Raw genomic sequence first — 14,951 nt, forward strand, 5'->3', positions numbered from 1 at the left:
GTACTGACAATCAGGATGAAGAGGTACAGAGAAGAAAGCAGAACAGAGGTCAATGACAGTGAAATGGGTTGCATTGGGTGGGATCTGCATAAGAATGACAGCTGGATTTGGCACTACGGGATTTTGGCTCTCTACCACTTATTAACCTCTCTAAGGTCTTGTACCAGCCTATAACCCCTCCCACCACTCTTCTTTACAGGAAACATGGGACTGTTGGCTACACTTGCTGTACGAACTAAAATTCCCTGCTGTAACAATCGCTCAATTATGGGATAAACCCTAATTCTACCTCCTGTTTTAATGGGTACTGGGGAATTTTAGGAGCTCGCCTACCACTTTTTAGATTTACCATTATGGGACTTACGTTTGCCATTAATCCAGTGTATTGTCCATCCTTGGTCTAAAGTGAATCCAACATATCCATCCCCTCGTGCACGACTCTCTCTGGGATATCTAGAAATACACCATCAGGGGTGCATTATATGACACATCCCATCTTACATAACAAATCCCTTCCCAGTAGGTTAGTAGGAGCCGCTGCTGCCAGGAGGAAAGAATGCCTGGTATGCAATGGCCCGATAGTGACCTCTGTGGATTTTGTTAAAGGATAATGTTGCACTTTACCCGTTACACCCATTGCTGGTACCGTCTCGCTGGTTACCTGTAAGTTAGCGGGAGATTTTATCACTGACCTGGTCGCCCCTTTGTCTACAAGAAAATAATATTTAGTACCAGCTACATCAACCATCATCACCGGTTCTTCAGTAGTACTTCCCGTTAACCTGACTATCTGTAGACTACAGGTATGACCTGACATCTAGCTTTGATTCTCACTCTCCAATACAGCATTTTTGGCCACAATTGGAGCTGGTGACTGTTTTAGGTTTCCTGTACTCTGTGTATATCCCTTATGGGGATATCCAGGTACTCCCTGGTTAGGGGATCCTACCTTCTTCACACTACAGTTCCTACTTACATGTCCCACTTGGTTGCAGTTAAAGCACTTTCATGAGTGGGGTGGGTGAAAGGGTTGCTGTGTGGGTTGAGCGGTAGGGAAAGATTGTGGGTGTGGCTAAGGATATTGAGGGAAATATGGTGGTTGTGGATAGTATGGGTTTTGTGGCTGTGTGTGATAAGTGCGGTAGGGTTGTGTTTGAGGTGGTGCAGGATTGGTGAGGATGTGTAGCTGTGCAGGTGCATGTGTGTCTGTTGGCTGTGATGTTATAGTCATTCCTTCTAGACCTTGAATACTAACAGCCATTCACTTCTTGCTCTGGGTCTCTCTCTTTTTAAGGATGTTCTTATTGTGTTCAATAGCGGATTCTATGAGGGTGTCTACAGTGACTCCCCTCCAGCCAGGTTGTGAGGTCTGAACTCTGGTCTTTAGGTTCTCTTTTAGACCATCCATAAGTACAGTGACGATCATTCCCCTGTGATGAGTGTTATCTTTAATATCCTCTAACCCAGTGTACTGGGTGATAGCCTGCAGAGCTCAGTTACAATAATCCTCTGCAGATTCACTCTCTTTTTGTTTTATGGTGAACTACTACTGGAAAATATACACCCAATTGAGTTATAATGCGGGAAATGTTACCTTGGTTAATTTCATCTGTTAAGGGAACATCTCCATCCAATACACAATCTGTGATAAACTTTGTCAAGTCTGTATTGCGTGGAAGACAAGCCCTTAACACCACTCGCCAATCTTTATTGGTTGGCTCGTGAGCACTACCCAAATTTTTCAAAAATCTTTGGCATTTGGCTAATTCTTTTTTAGGATCGGGGAAATCATTCGTTATGGAATTTAGCTCCGCTCTTGTCCAAGGACAGTGCATTGCTACCTCCCTTGTGGGCACTACACCGTTCGCATCTGCATTCCCATTCGGAAACCGTTATTGTCCGGATGGGATGCAGACCGGCCGCACTGCTACTTTTGACCTTGTTACCTGGCTGGGGATTTAGTCTATTACTGCTACGTATAGGGTAAACAACTTCCTCTACGGGTGCAGTGGATGTTAACACTTCCTGTACTGTCACTGATGAAGATGGCGGCACCACTTGTGCTTGTTGTGGTGGAGCATCTAACATGTGTACAGCATGGGAAATGGCAGACATAACAATAGGCTCATCATCTGCATCATAAACATTTTCTTTATGATTACTTGGGAGGGTACTAGTTACGTGTTACATTTTTATGGGTTTTTTCAACAACAGTACCTGCACCCCCATCCGCATAGGGTGGCGGTGGTGCGCCTGAACCACTGGCAATACCTTCCACAATGCTACCTTGCTGCACATGCGTACTATCTCGTGGCGCGCACGCACCGCAGTTTAGCGCTGCATGTGTACTCCAGTAACGTGCTTGCGCCGCTAGTTTGCATCGCGTGCACACTTTTAAGCCACGCATCCCCCTCACGCTGCCATAATTTTAAACACTCGTTATACTTTACCTTTTTCATTCGAGAGCGCACCATACAGATGCTATCTCGGACATTGTTCAATACCTCCTTATCAAAGCTGCCAATTCTCGGAAACGGTCTAACACTCTTCATCGTCATTTTAAACCATACATCACAGTACCTAATTGCATGAGCACCGTACTCAGTATGCATAATATGGCGTGCCGACCCAAGCGGCGCTTCCAACAGCAGCACATCATCTAACATCTCTACCGTTTGCTTGGCCCCCATCTGGGAGAACCCTAAGCTTTTCAATAGAGATTTAAACTGGTGAAAGACAGTCAAGATACTTTCACTTACCTGCGGACGATATTAACAGGATGCGCCCACACACCTATGGAAGAATAACCAGGCTGTTTCCACAAACCTAATCCCTTTTTGACTACCTTTCAACTGCTAGCATGTAGGTATTCCAATAACACCTACCCTTTTCAGTGATTTCGTCCATCCTCTACCCAGTTCACAATCACAATTTATCCAAAACTGTGCGGTTCAGTTACAATGCTCAAATAACCGTAACTGTTCACTGAATACTGTAATCACACTGGGAGCCGAACCTACAACAAAGACAACAACTACACCTGCTTATGTGTTAGAATGGTATCTACTACCGAGCTACTATATCGACCCTTGCACCTAGTCCTTAAGGGTCCTACGATACCCTTAACCAGGGTACTGTTGTCCCTACCAACAAATGCTCACTGTTACACACCCTTTTCCTGCGCAGAAAAATACACATTTTCCCAGACTATGGCAACACTGATCAATGTATTTACAACAATGTTATCTATCAATATCACCGTGCACTCTTAACGGCTTTGTTTAAAACACGTGGCAGCAATACAGGAAATGCGTATACACTATTGTGCGTCTAGTTGCATACACAATAATACGACTAATACACAACACGTATTATGATTTTTACGCTATAGTGCGACTGGTCACATACACAATAATGCGACTTCCCCTTTTTAACACAAAAACACTATCGATGAAGGAAAACAAACTTTTTCCTCCCTCGTCCCTGTATTCTCAATCAGCGCTCCTAAAGCCACAATAACAGGTAGCGGACTCTCAGCAACAAAGTGGTAGCAGATTTCGAAGGCACAATGCGTTCTCCTGCTAGGTCGCCTCCACCCTTTTGCTGAGAGATCGCTACCGAGTGTTACCTAGTGACCGCTAGCGTGATTTCACACTGTGAGCCCCCAACTATGGATACCTAATTAAAACATCTATGCAATCCTGTCTATACCTTCTAAAATCCTGCCTATACCTTCTAAAATTGTCAGTATTTAGCGTAATGAGTCGCATAGTAAATAAATGCTTTCAGACTTTGAATGTGGTTCCAAAGCACAAAAAGTTATTATTCAATATAAAAACAGATGGTTACACGCTGTGATCTAAAGACAATTAGTGCAAATCAATCATACAGACCCAAGGTACAGTTGTTATATACACACGCGCTCTGGGCCCAGATACCGGCATTAGCATTAGAAACCTCCGTCAACAGCACAGCAAGAAGACTCAAGACTGGGGTCAGAGAGCGCACGTATATACTCTTACAGGGATAGGCAATACAATAGACAAGTTTGACATGATTCCATTGGTTCTTCTTAAAGGTGCTTCTGTTACAGGTTAGTTCATAGGTCAATTCGAATGGACACAAACAGCCTCTAACAACCCTTTGTGTCCATTTTTCCCGCTGCATGCTAATCTAAGCTGCTAACATTACAGAGTACATTTTAATGTTTTAACACTCTATAGTCCATAGATTGCAGATGCATGTTGCGATCTTCTCACCAATGATACCGGAAATCTGTGGAGACACAGTGGATCAGTACAACACCAAATACGGTCTGCTTACCATGTACTAAACCTTAGATATCAAATAACCTTTATTACACAACATTAATAATTACTGTATAAACCTTGGATATTACACTTTAATGCTAGGGAACCTTTTATGCAAGTGTGCAGTGTGTAAGTATTGGGGAATTGGGAAAAGACGCTAGTTAGCGTTGTGCGACTGTGTTTTGTGGAGTACACCATGGTACATGTTTTGCAGGGATAATCGTTTTATATGTTTTAATGACTCTGTATTTGTATGGTGAGGACCTTTAACTTCTTTCTATTGCGTGGGAATCGCACGACGCTAAATAATAGCATCGCCGTATGTACTTATAATGGCGAGTTTCACTAAAATGGTGCTGGGCAGCCAGTCGCAATCTGGCGTCTCATTGCCATTCGCAAAATGGCGTCGCCCTGATCTAATTTTACACCGATCCTGTCTCAGCCAATTATCCGGCTTCGACAATTATATAGGTGAAGAAAGTGCCAGTGCAAATAAATATAAAAAATACACAATTTATTCAGAGACGATGATAAAAAAACCTTAGTAAAATTTTAGGCTTTTTCTAAAAATACATTTAAGAGCAATTAGGAACATATAAATAAAGTCCAGAGGCAATGGGTAAAATAACAAGATTAAATAAGAGTAAATGAGAGTAAAAAATAGCAGCTTATCTGAGTGTATGAAAAAGAAAATGATTGTACCATGCCTCATGAACTCTGAAAAAACTTCCTTTTTCATAAACTCAGATAAGCTGCTATTTTTTATGGGGTGCTGATCCCAATCTCTGTTTTGGGAAAATACGGCACCCTATCTCTGAATTTATTGAATGCAGTTGTCAATTGGTATATGTAGGGAGGACTAGCCAAGCACTCAAAACAAGACTGGGAGAACACCTCCTGATTTTAAATTAATACATAATTGCTCCACAAAAGAGATACGGTATGGTTTATGGCGATTGAAAATATTAAGAGTACGTGGAGAGAGAGAAATGAAGAAAATAAACTAGCAAAAGGTGAAATGCAGTGGATTTTTAAATTAAAAACAATGATACCAAGAGGACTCAACTCAGATTTTGAGTTAAAATGTTTTTTTATAAAGATTTTACAACCACTTACTATTTATTCATTTATTATTTTATATGGTTATCACCCACTGATTCACACAGAGCTATTTGAGTCACTCCACTGTGGTTTTATATATGCAGCCCTATTGGCTTTTTATTGATATCACTGTTTTGAAATTATATTTTATATTTATTCACCCAATCTTTCTTATATCAGATTATTATTGTAACTATTACTGCATTCACCCATTCTCCGTATAATTCTGCACAAGTCACTTTATTAGATTTTATTTATTTATCTAAATTCCCCTTTTCTTTGCCATCATGTCAGGGTAAAAGAATCATCTGCAAATTTCCCATAGTTAAGATGGCACCTGGTTGGAGGAAAAGATCGTTTGACAATGAATAGTGCCAAACATAAGATGGCTACCCTGAATAGTGGGATATACGTATTGGCTGTATTGAACACTAAGAGAAGTGTCCCACCTAAAATGGCCGCCAAAAAACAAGACAGTATATGGAGGAAATTTGAGCCACATAAAAATGGCGGCCAAAACCGGAAATACAACGGGCCTAAGGTGCGTTCCACACATAGGATGTGGAGACGCTAACAAACCTGGGAGCCGCGACTGGAAGGAACATAGTGAAGGGAGGAACTTAACATCAACAGCATGTGCGAGTGGACGGTGCGCGTTGTGGGCAAAATGATGTGCCCCGAAACCGGAAGTAGGAGTGACGCACTTCCGATCCGGCGATAAATATACAAAAGTACATTAAAGTAATTTAGAAGTATACAAGACACTTCAGAAGTATGTTGTCTGTTAAACAAATGAAGGACATTATACGGATGACTAGATTATGTGTATATGTTGTCTGACTAAAGGTATAAAGAAATTAAATCCCCTGACCTTTGACCCGGAAGTGAATTTTGAAAAGAGTATAAAAGATGATCATTTCTGTCATGTCACTTTACCTTGAGGAAGGGAGCAGCTGACTCCTGAAACGCGTTGGTACACAGTGACAGGATCATCCAGCAGGGAGGAATTGCATGCGAATATCCCTTCGAATAAGGACCCTGAGACAGAGGTGATCCGGAAACCTCCATCTTTAAAAACTACGGGCCCTTGTGAGGGGGACTTCTGGTAATTCCCCAATTTTTACTTTAAAGAGGATAATTTACCCTCATGTAGGAAGAAACCATCCTGCACATAGTATTTGTGTTATTATTTTCGGGGCATTGGTGATCACATGCCCATTTTATTTTTTATTGAGTTTAATAAATTGCATTTGTGACTGTACTACACTATATTTGGCCGATCTTATGTCTTTCATGTGTATGGAAACTCCACTGCTGCAATTTGACAACTATACATGGTATCGCGATTGGAGTCATGGGTAAGTATTGTGGCTATTGTTTATATTTTGATCTGGGAGCACTGTGCGCACTTAACTAGACGTAATTTTTATTATTCACATACATTTTAGTACTGAAGGGTGGTACTTCTCACGTATAGTTATCTGCAGCCTAGATAGGTGCTTGGCGCCTGTACAACACCGCTTACCATATATAATTTTGTTATAGATAACTGCATACTGTCTGTCGGGCTTCAAAATCCTATCTATTCCACGCTGGAAGGTTGCTGGGGCCCCATGCATCCCAAAAGGTCTCATCTCATACCTGGACAGCCCTTCTGGAACCGAGAAGACTATTTTTTTTTTTTTGCCCTATTAGTTAATGGTATTTGCCAATAATCTTTTGTTAGGTCCAGTGTGGTGAGATATCTGTCTGTTTCTAGCCTTTCTATCAGCTCATGGGGTATGTATCAAACTTGGATACTGCATTCAGCTTACCAAAATCGTTACAGAGGCATATGCTTCACCCTTATTCAGGTGAAATCACTAATTAGCCTTCTCTAAGGCTAAAGGCCCTAAGAACTGAACTAGGCCTAATGGATGGAGCCCACCCTCACTCTCCATCCAAAACCACAGGTACCCTTAACCAGCTTTTATAAAAGTCCAAAAGCTCTTAGCAGAACAATCACAAACATCTTCCTGGGGTTTTAAAATGTGTAGTTCAGAAACCTAGGACAAATGTACCTGCCCTCACATATTATTCCAGTGTTTTTGTCATATATATATATATATATATAGAGGTATTTCTTAGCGTAACCAACATTACAAAGGTATAAAATGCTCCATGCAATGAAGAAGTTAAGAAGGGACCAGGGCATAAATTGAGGGTTGCTGTGTTACAACATGAATTTCTGCTTGTTTGTGTCTTCCAGTGCTGTCTATATTAATGGTGATGTGTTCTATGCTTGAGATTTTCCCTTGTGGTTTTGAATAAAATGTTTAGACAAGCTGTGGTTACATTTTCAAGTATAATGTTACTGTATAAAGTATGTGTTTTATCTCTCATGAAAGTCTCTCCTTGACATCAATGTGTTATCCACAGGGGCAGAAGAGGACACAAGTAACACAACATACAACTTGTTAAACAAATAATACAGACTTCATTAGAAAAAAAGTCTAGTGTTACTGCACTGAAGTGTTGTAAGAAAGAACAGAAAAGCATATTGTTTTTTTACAAATAATTTATTTCATGCTGTGTTCCTCTAGAAATGTTCAGCATTATTTATTTGCACCATGTACTTATAGAAGAACTAATAAACATGATATTCAGTTTGCTCAATCAATATATAGTAAATGAAGCAATTCATAATTGAACGTGTCAGTCACTATTGCGTCTGCATTGTGTGCAGGGAATTAAGGGCCTGATTCAGAGCCACTCGTAAGCGGCAGCTCGTTCGCTCAGAGCAATGTTTGCCCAACTGCGCATGCGTACGGATCGTTATACGCATGCGCGAACCAGTCAGTGCGGCCGAAATTCATGTGTTCGCAAAATAGCGAATGCCTGCTATTTTGAGTGACAGAATGAGGCGTATGTGGGTGGTAACAGGGGAAGGTGCTTGAAAACGGGGAGTGGAAATCCGTTTGCAGGCGTGCTTAAAGGTCAAAACGGGCGTTTTAAGGGAGTGCATAATTAATCCAGCAGCGTCATTGACCGCGTCACTTCGTTTTTTTAACTCATAACTGCTCGCAAAATAGTGGTTGAAAAAGCCAACCACAAGAATAGCGAGCAGTTCAGACGCTGTTCGATGTACTCGATTAATCAAATAAATAGCGGACATGACGTATGGTGCGAGCGGCTAGGGGGCGTATTTTTCAAATTTACGTTCGCATGTTTTGCTCGCTTGTTCAGAGTTAGAGGCGTGAACAGACCGCAAAGTGCGAACGGTTCATTTGAATAGCCACCCCTTTTTAGAAAACGAACGACCGCAAATAGCGAGCGGCTCTGAATGAGGGCCTAAATGTGGAAATTTGTACATATGCTGAGTTCTAAGCATCTCAGTGACTGCAGCACCCATCTCTTATGCTTGGTTAATATTATCAGTGTGCACTTGCATGAGTACAGTCCTTGGTGCAAGAGATGCTTCTGAAGACAGACAAATCTCTGTGTATGCTTTATTCTGCATAGCCCACATTTCCATCTACACTCCATCAACTAGCTAAACTTAGCCTAAATGTGAATGTCTAATACCACCCAGTTATGCCCCTTTAGCCACAAGTGGAGTTGTGACCAAGTTGAGTACTATACTGCATCACCCGTATGTGCATATACTAGGCTTCAAAGCATGTGCAGTGCAAGATCCATATAGAAAAGGGTCATTTGTTCAACTCTGCATTGGTCCCAATGTGTATTAATTATTTCTATTGTTATTTCAGTCCTCTGATCTCACTTATTTTATTAGTTAATATTATATTCTATTTAGCTCTAGTATTTGTTGCTTATCTTTTTTTCTCTTTCAATTTGCTTTGTTCAATTTTGCATTAGGGAACACAAAACCAATTATTAGACATGCAAGCCTTTAGAGAATTGTAGCATCAGAAGGATATTTTAAATTTAGAAGTGATGACCTGTGTGGAAGTTCAGTACACACTTTTCATATTACATATGTTTTTTTCTGATCACTGTACATATTTGCCTCCTGTACAGTATGCTGATTTTTGAAAACATGCTGCTATCTTCCGAAATTCCAATATTTGTTAGAAATATATCACACAATACTTTTCTTTCAGATAGTGTTTAAACCAGTAGTTCAAACACAGGGTCTGAATTATTATGGTCAATATAGAAGCTAAAGTAGACTAAAAATTGATATGGAACTAGGTACTTCTATAGTGGGGAACTAAGATGCACTATTGAAGCAATTTACCATCGTACTCATGCTGGGACAGCTCTGATAAGTGAATATTAAAAACTGATATTTAGGTTTTTGATTTATGTATTAACTGTGTTAACTGCACTTGGGCAACAATTGGTCAGTGCATTGACCAACAAAGAATTAAATTGGACAAGAGGATTTTAGATAATTCTGAATTCAGCTGTATTTTGTTTAACACATAAAATATCTGTGACATCTCATGTGATAAATACCTGTTACCTAAATGAGAGACAATGCACAAGTACCCTGAATACCGATTCTGGCATTTCATGTAGCTGATGTGTGCAACTTAATTGCTAATCTTGGTAAAAAGGCAAAAGACAGAGTTCCGATATGAGTGACCCCGCCACGCTTCACGCCACATATTGTTGTTTTTAATGTGTCTATTTACCAATTCCTTTGCAACAAAACCTCTAATTTAGTGTGCCTAGTACACTATAAGCTACATTCTATGCAGCTACGATGCAAATAAAGTGCAAAATTTGGAAACCGTATGAAAGAATGGAAATTGCTACCCTTGGTAGAGTGTCTAAGTCAATCCAAACATCTCATGCCATATTGTATTTGCAAAAATGGCTTTTCAATTTCTTGATTTTCTAATGGATTTATATGGTCCCTGCAGTGCCTGCATCTACAGTGCATCCGGAAAGTATTCACAACGCTTCACTTTTTCCACATTTTGTTATGTTTACAGCCTTATTCTAAAATTACACATGACAATGTGTAAAAAGTCACGGCCTTTGCCATGAAGCTCAAAATTGAGCACAGGTGCATACTGTTTCCACTGATCATCCTTGAGCTATTCCTACAGCTTAATTAGAGTCCACCTGTGGTAAATTCAGTTGATTGGACAAGATTTTGAAAGGCATAAACCTGTCTATATAAGGTCCCACACTTGACAGTTCATGTAAGCACAAACCAAGCACGAAGTCCAAGGAATTGTCTGTAGACCCCCGAGACAGGATTGTCTCGAGGCACAAATCTGGGGAAGGGTATAAAAATATCTGCTGCTTTGAAGGTCCCAATGAGCACAGTTGCCTCCATCATCTGTAAATGGAAGAAGTTCAGAACTACCAGGACTCTTTCTAGAGTTGGCTGGCCATCTAAACTGAGCGATCGGGGGAAAAGGGCCCTAGTCAGGGAGGTAACCAAGAACCCAATTGTCACTCTGTCAGAGCTACAGCATTCCTTTGTAGAGAGAGGAGAACCTTCCAGAAGGACAACCATCTCTGCAGCAATCCACCAATCAGGTCTTGATATTAGAGTTGCCAGACGTAAGCCAGTTATTAGTAAAAAGCACATGGCAGCCCACCTGGAGTTTGCCAAAATGCACCTGAAGGACACTCTGGTCGATTGAGACAAAGATTGAACTCTTTTATGAGAATGCCAGGCGTTATGTTTGGAGCAAACGAGGCACCGCTCATCACCAGGCCAATACCATCCCTACAGTGAAGCATGGTGATGGCAGCGTCATGCTTTGGGGATGTTTTTCAGCGGCAGGAACTGGGATACTAGTCAGAATAGAGGGAAAAATGAATGCAGCAATGTACAGAGACATCCTTGATGAAAACCTGCTCCAGAGCGCCTATGACCTCAGACTGGGGCGACGGTTCATCTTTCAGCAGGACAGCGACCCTAAGCACACAACCAAGATATCAAAGGAGTGGCTTCAGGACAACTCTGTGAATGTCCATGAGTGGCCCAGCCAAAGCCCAGACTTGAATCCAATTGAACATCTCTGGAGAGATCTGAAAATGGCTGTGCACCGATGCTGTTCATCCAAACTGATGGAGCTTGAGAGGTGCTGCAAAGAGGAATGCGCAAAACTGCCCAAAGATAGGAGTGCCAAGCTTGTGGCATCATATTCAAAAAGACTTGAGGCTGTAATTGCTGCCAAAGGTGCATCAACAAAGTATTGAGCAAAGGTTGTGAATACTTATGTACGTGTGATTTCTTTAGTTTTTTTTTCTTTCATTAAATTTGCAAAAATCGCAAAAAAAACTTTTTACACGTTGTCATTATGGGGTACTGTGTGTAGAATTTTGAGGACAAAAATGAATGTATTCCATTTTGGAATAAGGCTGTAACATAACAAGAGTTGGAAACAGTGAAGTGTTGTGAATACTTTCCGAATGCACTGTATATAGTGCACAGGAATAAATATATAATTGATGGGTTAACACTCTTATTATTAATATTTACTATATTATTTTTTGGATATTTTGTGTGTGCAAATAATTTGTGTACTCTGCGTCATTGGCAATCATCTCTCTTTATTCCCTTGAATTTTTTTACCACCATATCTAGCTGTGTGGGGGCAGCCACTCCAGTGTGCCACATTCTATTCTTTTGACCTTGCTTACTGACAAATTGTCCATGTGTGCCACTTTCAGAGTATTTTACCATGCCACTGCAAATGTGCAACCTGCCCCTTCCAAGTATCATAATTATGGCATTAGGTTTATTAAATATAACATACAATAAATGTTCTTTATACAAGTTTCAAGGATTTTAGATACATCTTAACATTCTGTGCCTTTCTATAACCATGGGACCCCTCTGTGACTTTGAATAAACCTGCAGGTATAGAATATTGTTTATAGTCTTGAAACATACAGTTTAAGACATCTTAATAATCAGTACCATATTTTAATGCAATGAAATAGCTTTATGTATACTAATTGCAGATTGTTAAACATTTCAAGTGGATTTACATTCCCGTTCTCTGCAGATTACATAAAGCTTTCTAAACTTCACAGAACTAACTTTTAATTAATATTTTACTCTTTATTATAGAATAAAGTTAACAAATTGAGAATACTTAAGCTTCACTAGATAAAAGTGATCTTAAATATGGTCCTGCTCTGTTATTCGTGCTCTTTTACTTAACGAGCCAATTTATTTCCACACGCCTGTAATAACTGCTCCTCTTCCAGCTTGGTCATCTCTTTCATTAAGTGAGAGCTTTATATTTTGAATTACTGCTAAACGTGTCTTTATAGCTTGTGATGATTATCCAGTGATGGTAAGGGTGTAAATTGGAAATTTAGCTGAGTATACAGAAGCAGGATAATCATTTTCAGAGACACACAAAATAATCAAGGTGGTTTTGTTTGATCAAAAACATGAATAACTGATGAGAGTACTTCTTGGTTCTTTTTTAATCTTTTTTTTTATTTGTTTTCTTACTTAAATATAGTTAAAGATGTCCTTTTTTTCTTTTCTTAAATATACATTTAATTTGTACTGTACTTACTTTTTTATTCAATTATTTTATTATCCAATATAATTTTTAGCTTGTCATTAGCGGAGTTTGATGTGTAAACATTGAAAATAATTCATAAATTTAATAAATACATTTATATTATTTTAATTGTTTATATTTTGAATAACATGATTCAAAATGAATATATCTAATGACATTTTGAGGTCTGCTTAAGAGTCTTTAATGTATATGTAATAATTGTGTTCAATGTTATATGAAGTATAAGTGAAAATGGCAGTGGCAAACACAGGATTTCTAGAGGGGGGTTTCCAAATGCTTGATTTTAGAGTGAGTGTGGCCAGTCCATGAAGAGGCCATAATTACCACTTATCCAGCTTTAATATGCATCATACAAAGTATATTGTGAGTCATAATTCCAGCATATACAGGATCAGTGATCACAGTAAGCCATTAAATGCGGCAGTATGGCCATCCTGCTTGAGCTGAATGTTTGTTTTTATTTTAGATGTGAGCACCATTCCAAAGCATGGGAGCAAGTCTGGGGGAGCAGCAGAAGAACATATATGTAAATATTGGGCTCTATAGCAGTGCATCCCTAGCAGTGCATGTTTTCCAAATCCCCTAATTGGTGCACAGGTGTATTTATTACTGGCTGATACATGTTAAAAGATCCACAGGTGGTGCTAATTATTGAATTTATGATACTGTAAAGAACATAGAGCGCTAGTAAAATTCCATTATATTACTATTTCTATTGTGGTCATGGTGTGGGCTGGAGAGGGGGGTTTCCAGGCAGATGGAAACCCTGCCTGCATTTGCCTATGAATGGTGATCATTTTAGTATAATGTCAATATTTAGTGTGTATTAATTTGGATAAAGTATTTTGTTTCTTTTATTGTAAAATGATGATCTCCAGATCACTTTGTTTTTATTTACTATACTGTATATCATTATTCTGTATAATAGATGTCCTACACTGTTGTTCCCTGCAGTTGTCTGACAAAGCCAGTGGAACAAGTACAGACCAGTTATAAGAAATATGCAAATAACTGCAAAGTCTAATATTTGGTAAGTGTTTCCTCAGAAACAATTAACTGTCTAACATCTGGTGTCTTTCTAGACATTGTCTAACTAATTACTGTCTATCTATAATCCAGAACCCTTAGAAATGGAGTCTAAATCACATACTAGATGTATGATTATTATCTTAGAGTAGCTGTTGCCCACAGCTTCACCCACAAATGAAACAAAAAAGTTGGGTCTCCTTTTGCTTTTAGATTTATTTAGCTTGGGGTGACCAAAATTTTAATAAAAGGGGAACCTGCAGACCTAGAAGTTGTCTACCAGTTGATGGTTTCCGACTAGGCATACCAAACTACCACCTAAAACTCCTTAACTAACTTACAGTAACTCGATTACAATAGGACACAAAAGCATGATTGGCAGTATAAGGTCTCTGTTTTTATTAATTGAATAAATAATAATATAAGCAGGCAGAAAAGCATTACAGCAAAACCAACAAACTACATAACCATTTTAGTACAACTGTAAACCTGACCTAACCTGAACTGTGGAGAACAAACCTTCCCTTAACTGGCATAGATTTACTGGTACATTTTCAAGGATGGCCCCAGGTCCACTCTCATGATTGTCATACGCCTGATCTCAAGGCCTGTTACTGGGTCCCTGAGTCTCCCATGATGTCCCCGCTGGCTGTCTGGATCATCCCCAAGTCCCTTATTAGAAACCGGGAAGATGCCCTTCTACTGGCGGTTCCCACCTTTCTGACATATGGCCATTGCCATCTTGAATTTTGTCATATGATCAGCTCTACCAATCGGCACTCAGCAACTACCGGTCACATGTTTGGCTCAGCCTATCAGCACCAAGGGCACCCTTTTTAACCTGAAAGTATTGGCAGTACAGTGCCAGTGCAACTAATGTAATACCCCTAAAGTGTGCATTGTTTAATTTTAGAGCACATATGTATGTACATAATAATATATCTTTATATAGTTGATCAGATTACAGAACCTGCCCGTTTGTGCGTGTTGACACCTCGTA

General features: G+C 39.6%; 1 protein-coding gene across 4 annotated transcripts in view; it reads left to right on the plus strand.

Moving 5' to 3' along the window:
- PNPLA4 (patatin like domain 4, phospholipase and triacylglycerol lipase) overlaps positions 1–8,013 on the plus strand; it is a 101,785-nt gene extending 93,772 nt beyond the window's left edge. For 3 of the 4 annotated variants that reach the window (XR_015870227.1, XR_015870233.1, XR_015870229.1), the window contains 2 exons: positions 5,706–6,769; positions 6,957–8,013. Coding sequence is in view for 1 of the 4 variants with exons in the window: in XM_088451533.1 (XP_088307659.1) it covers positions 5,706–5,736 (31 nt within the window). In the remaining 3 variants the exon portion in view is untranslated. Of the gene's footprint in view, positions 1–5,705 lie in introns of all 4 variants that reach the window. The other variant, XM_088451533.1, reaches the window with a different exon arrangement.
- The last annotated feature ends 6,938 nt before the right edge of the window (positions 8,014–14,951 follow it).

Source organism: Taudactylus pleione, unplaced genomic scaffold, assembly GCF_031769625.1.
Source record: "Taudactylus pleione unplaced genomic scaffold, aTauple2 ptg000026l, whole genome shotgun sequence".
Lineage (NCBI taxonomy): Eukaryota > Metazoa > Chordata > Amphibia > Anura > Myobatrachidae > Taudactylus > Taudactylus pleione.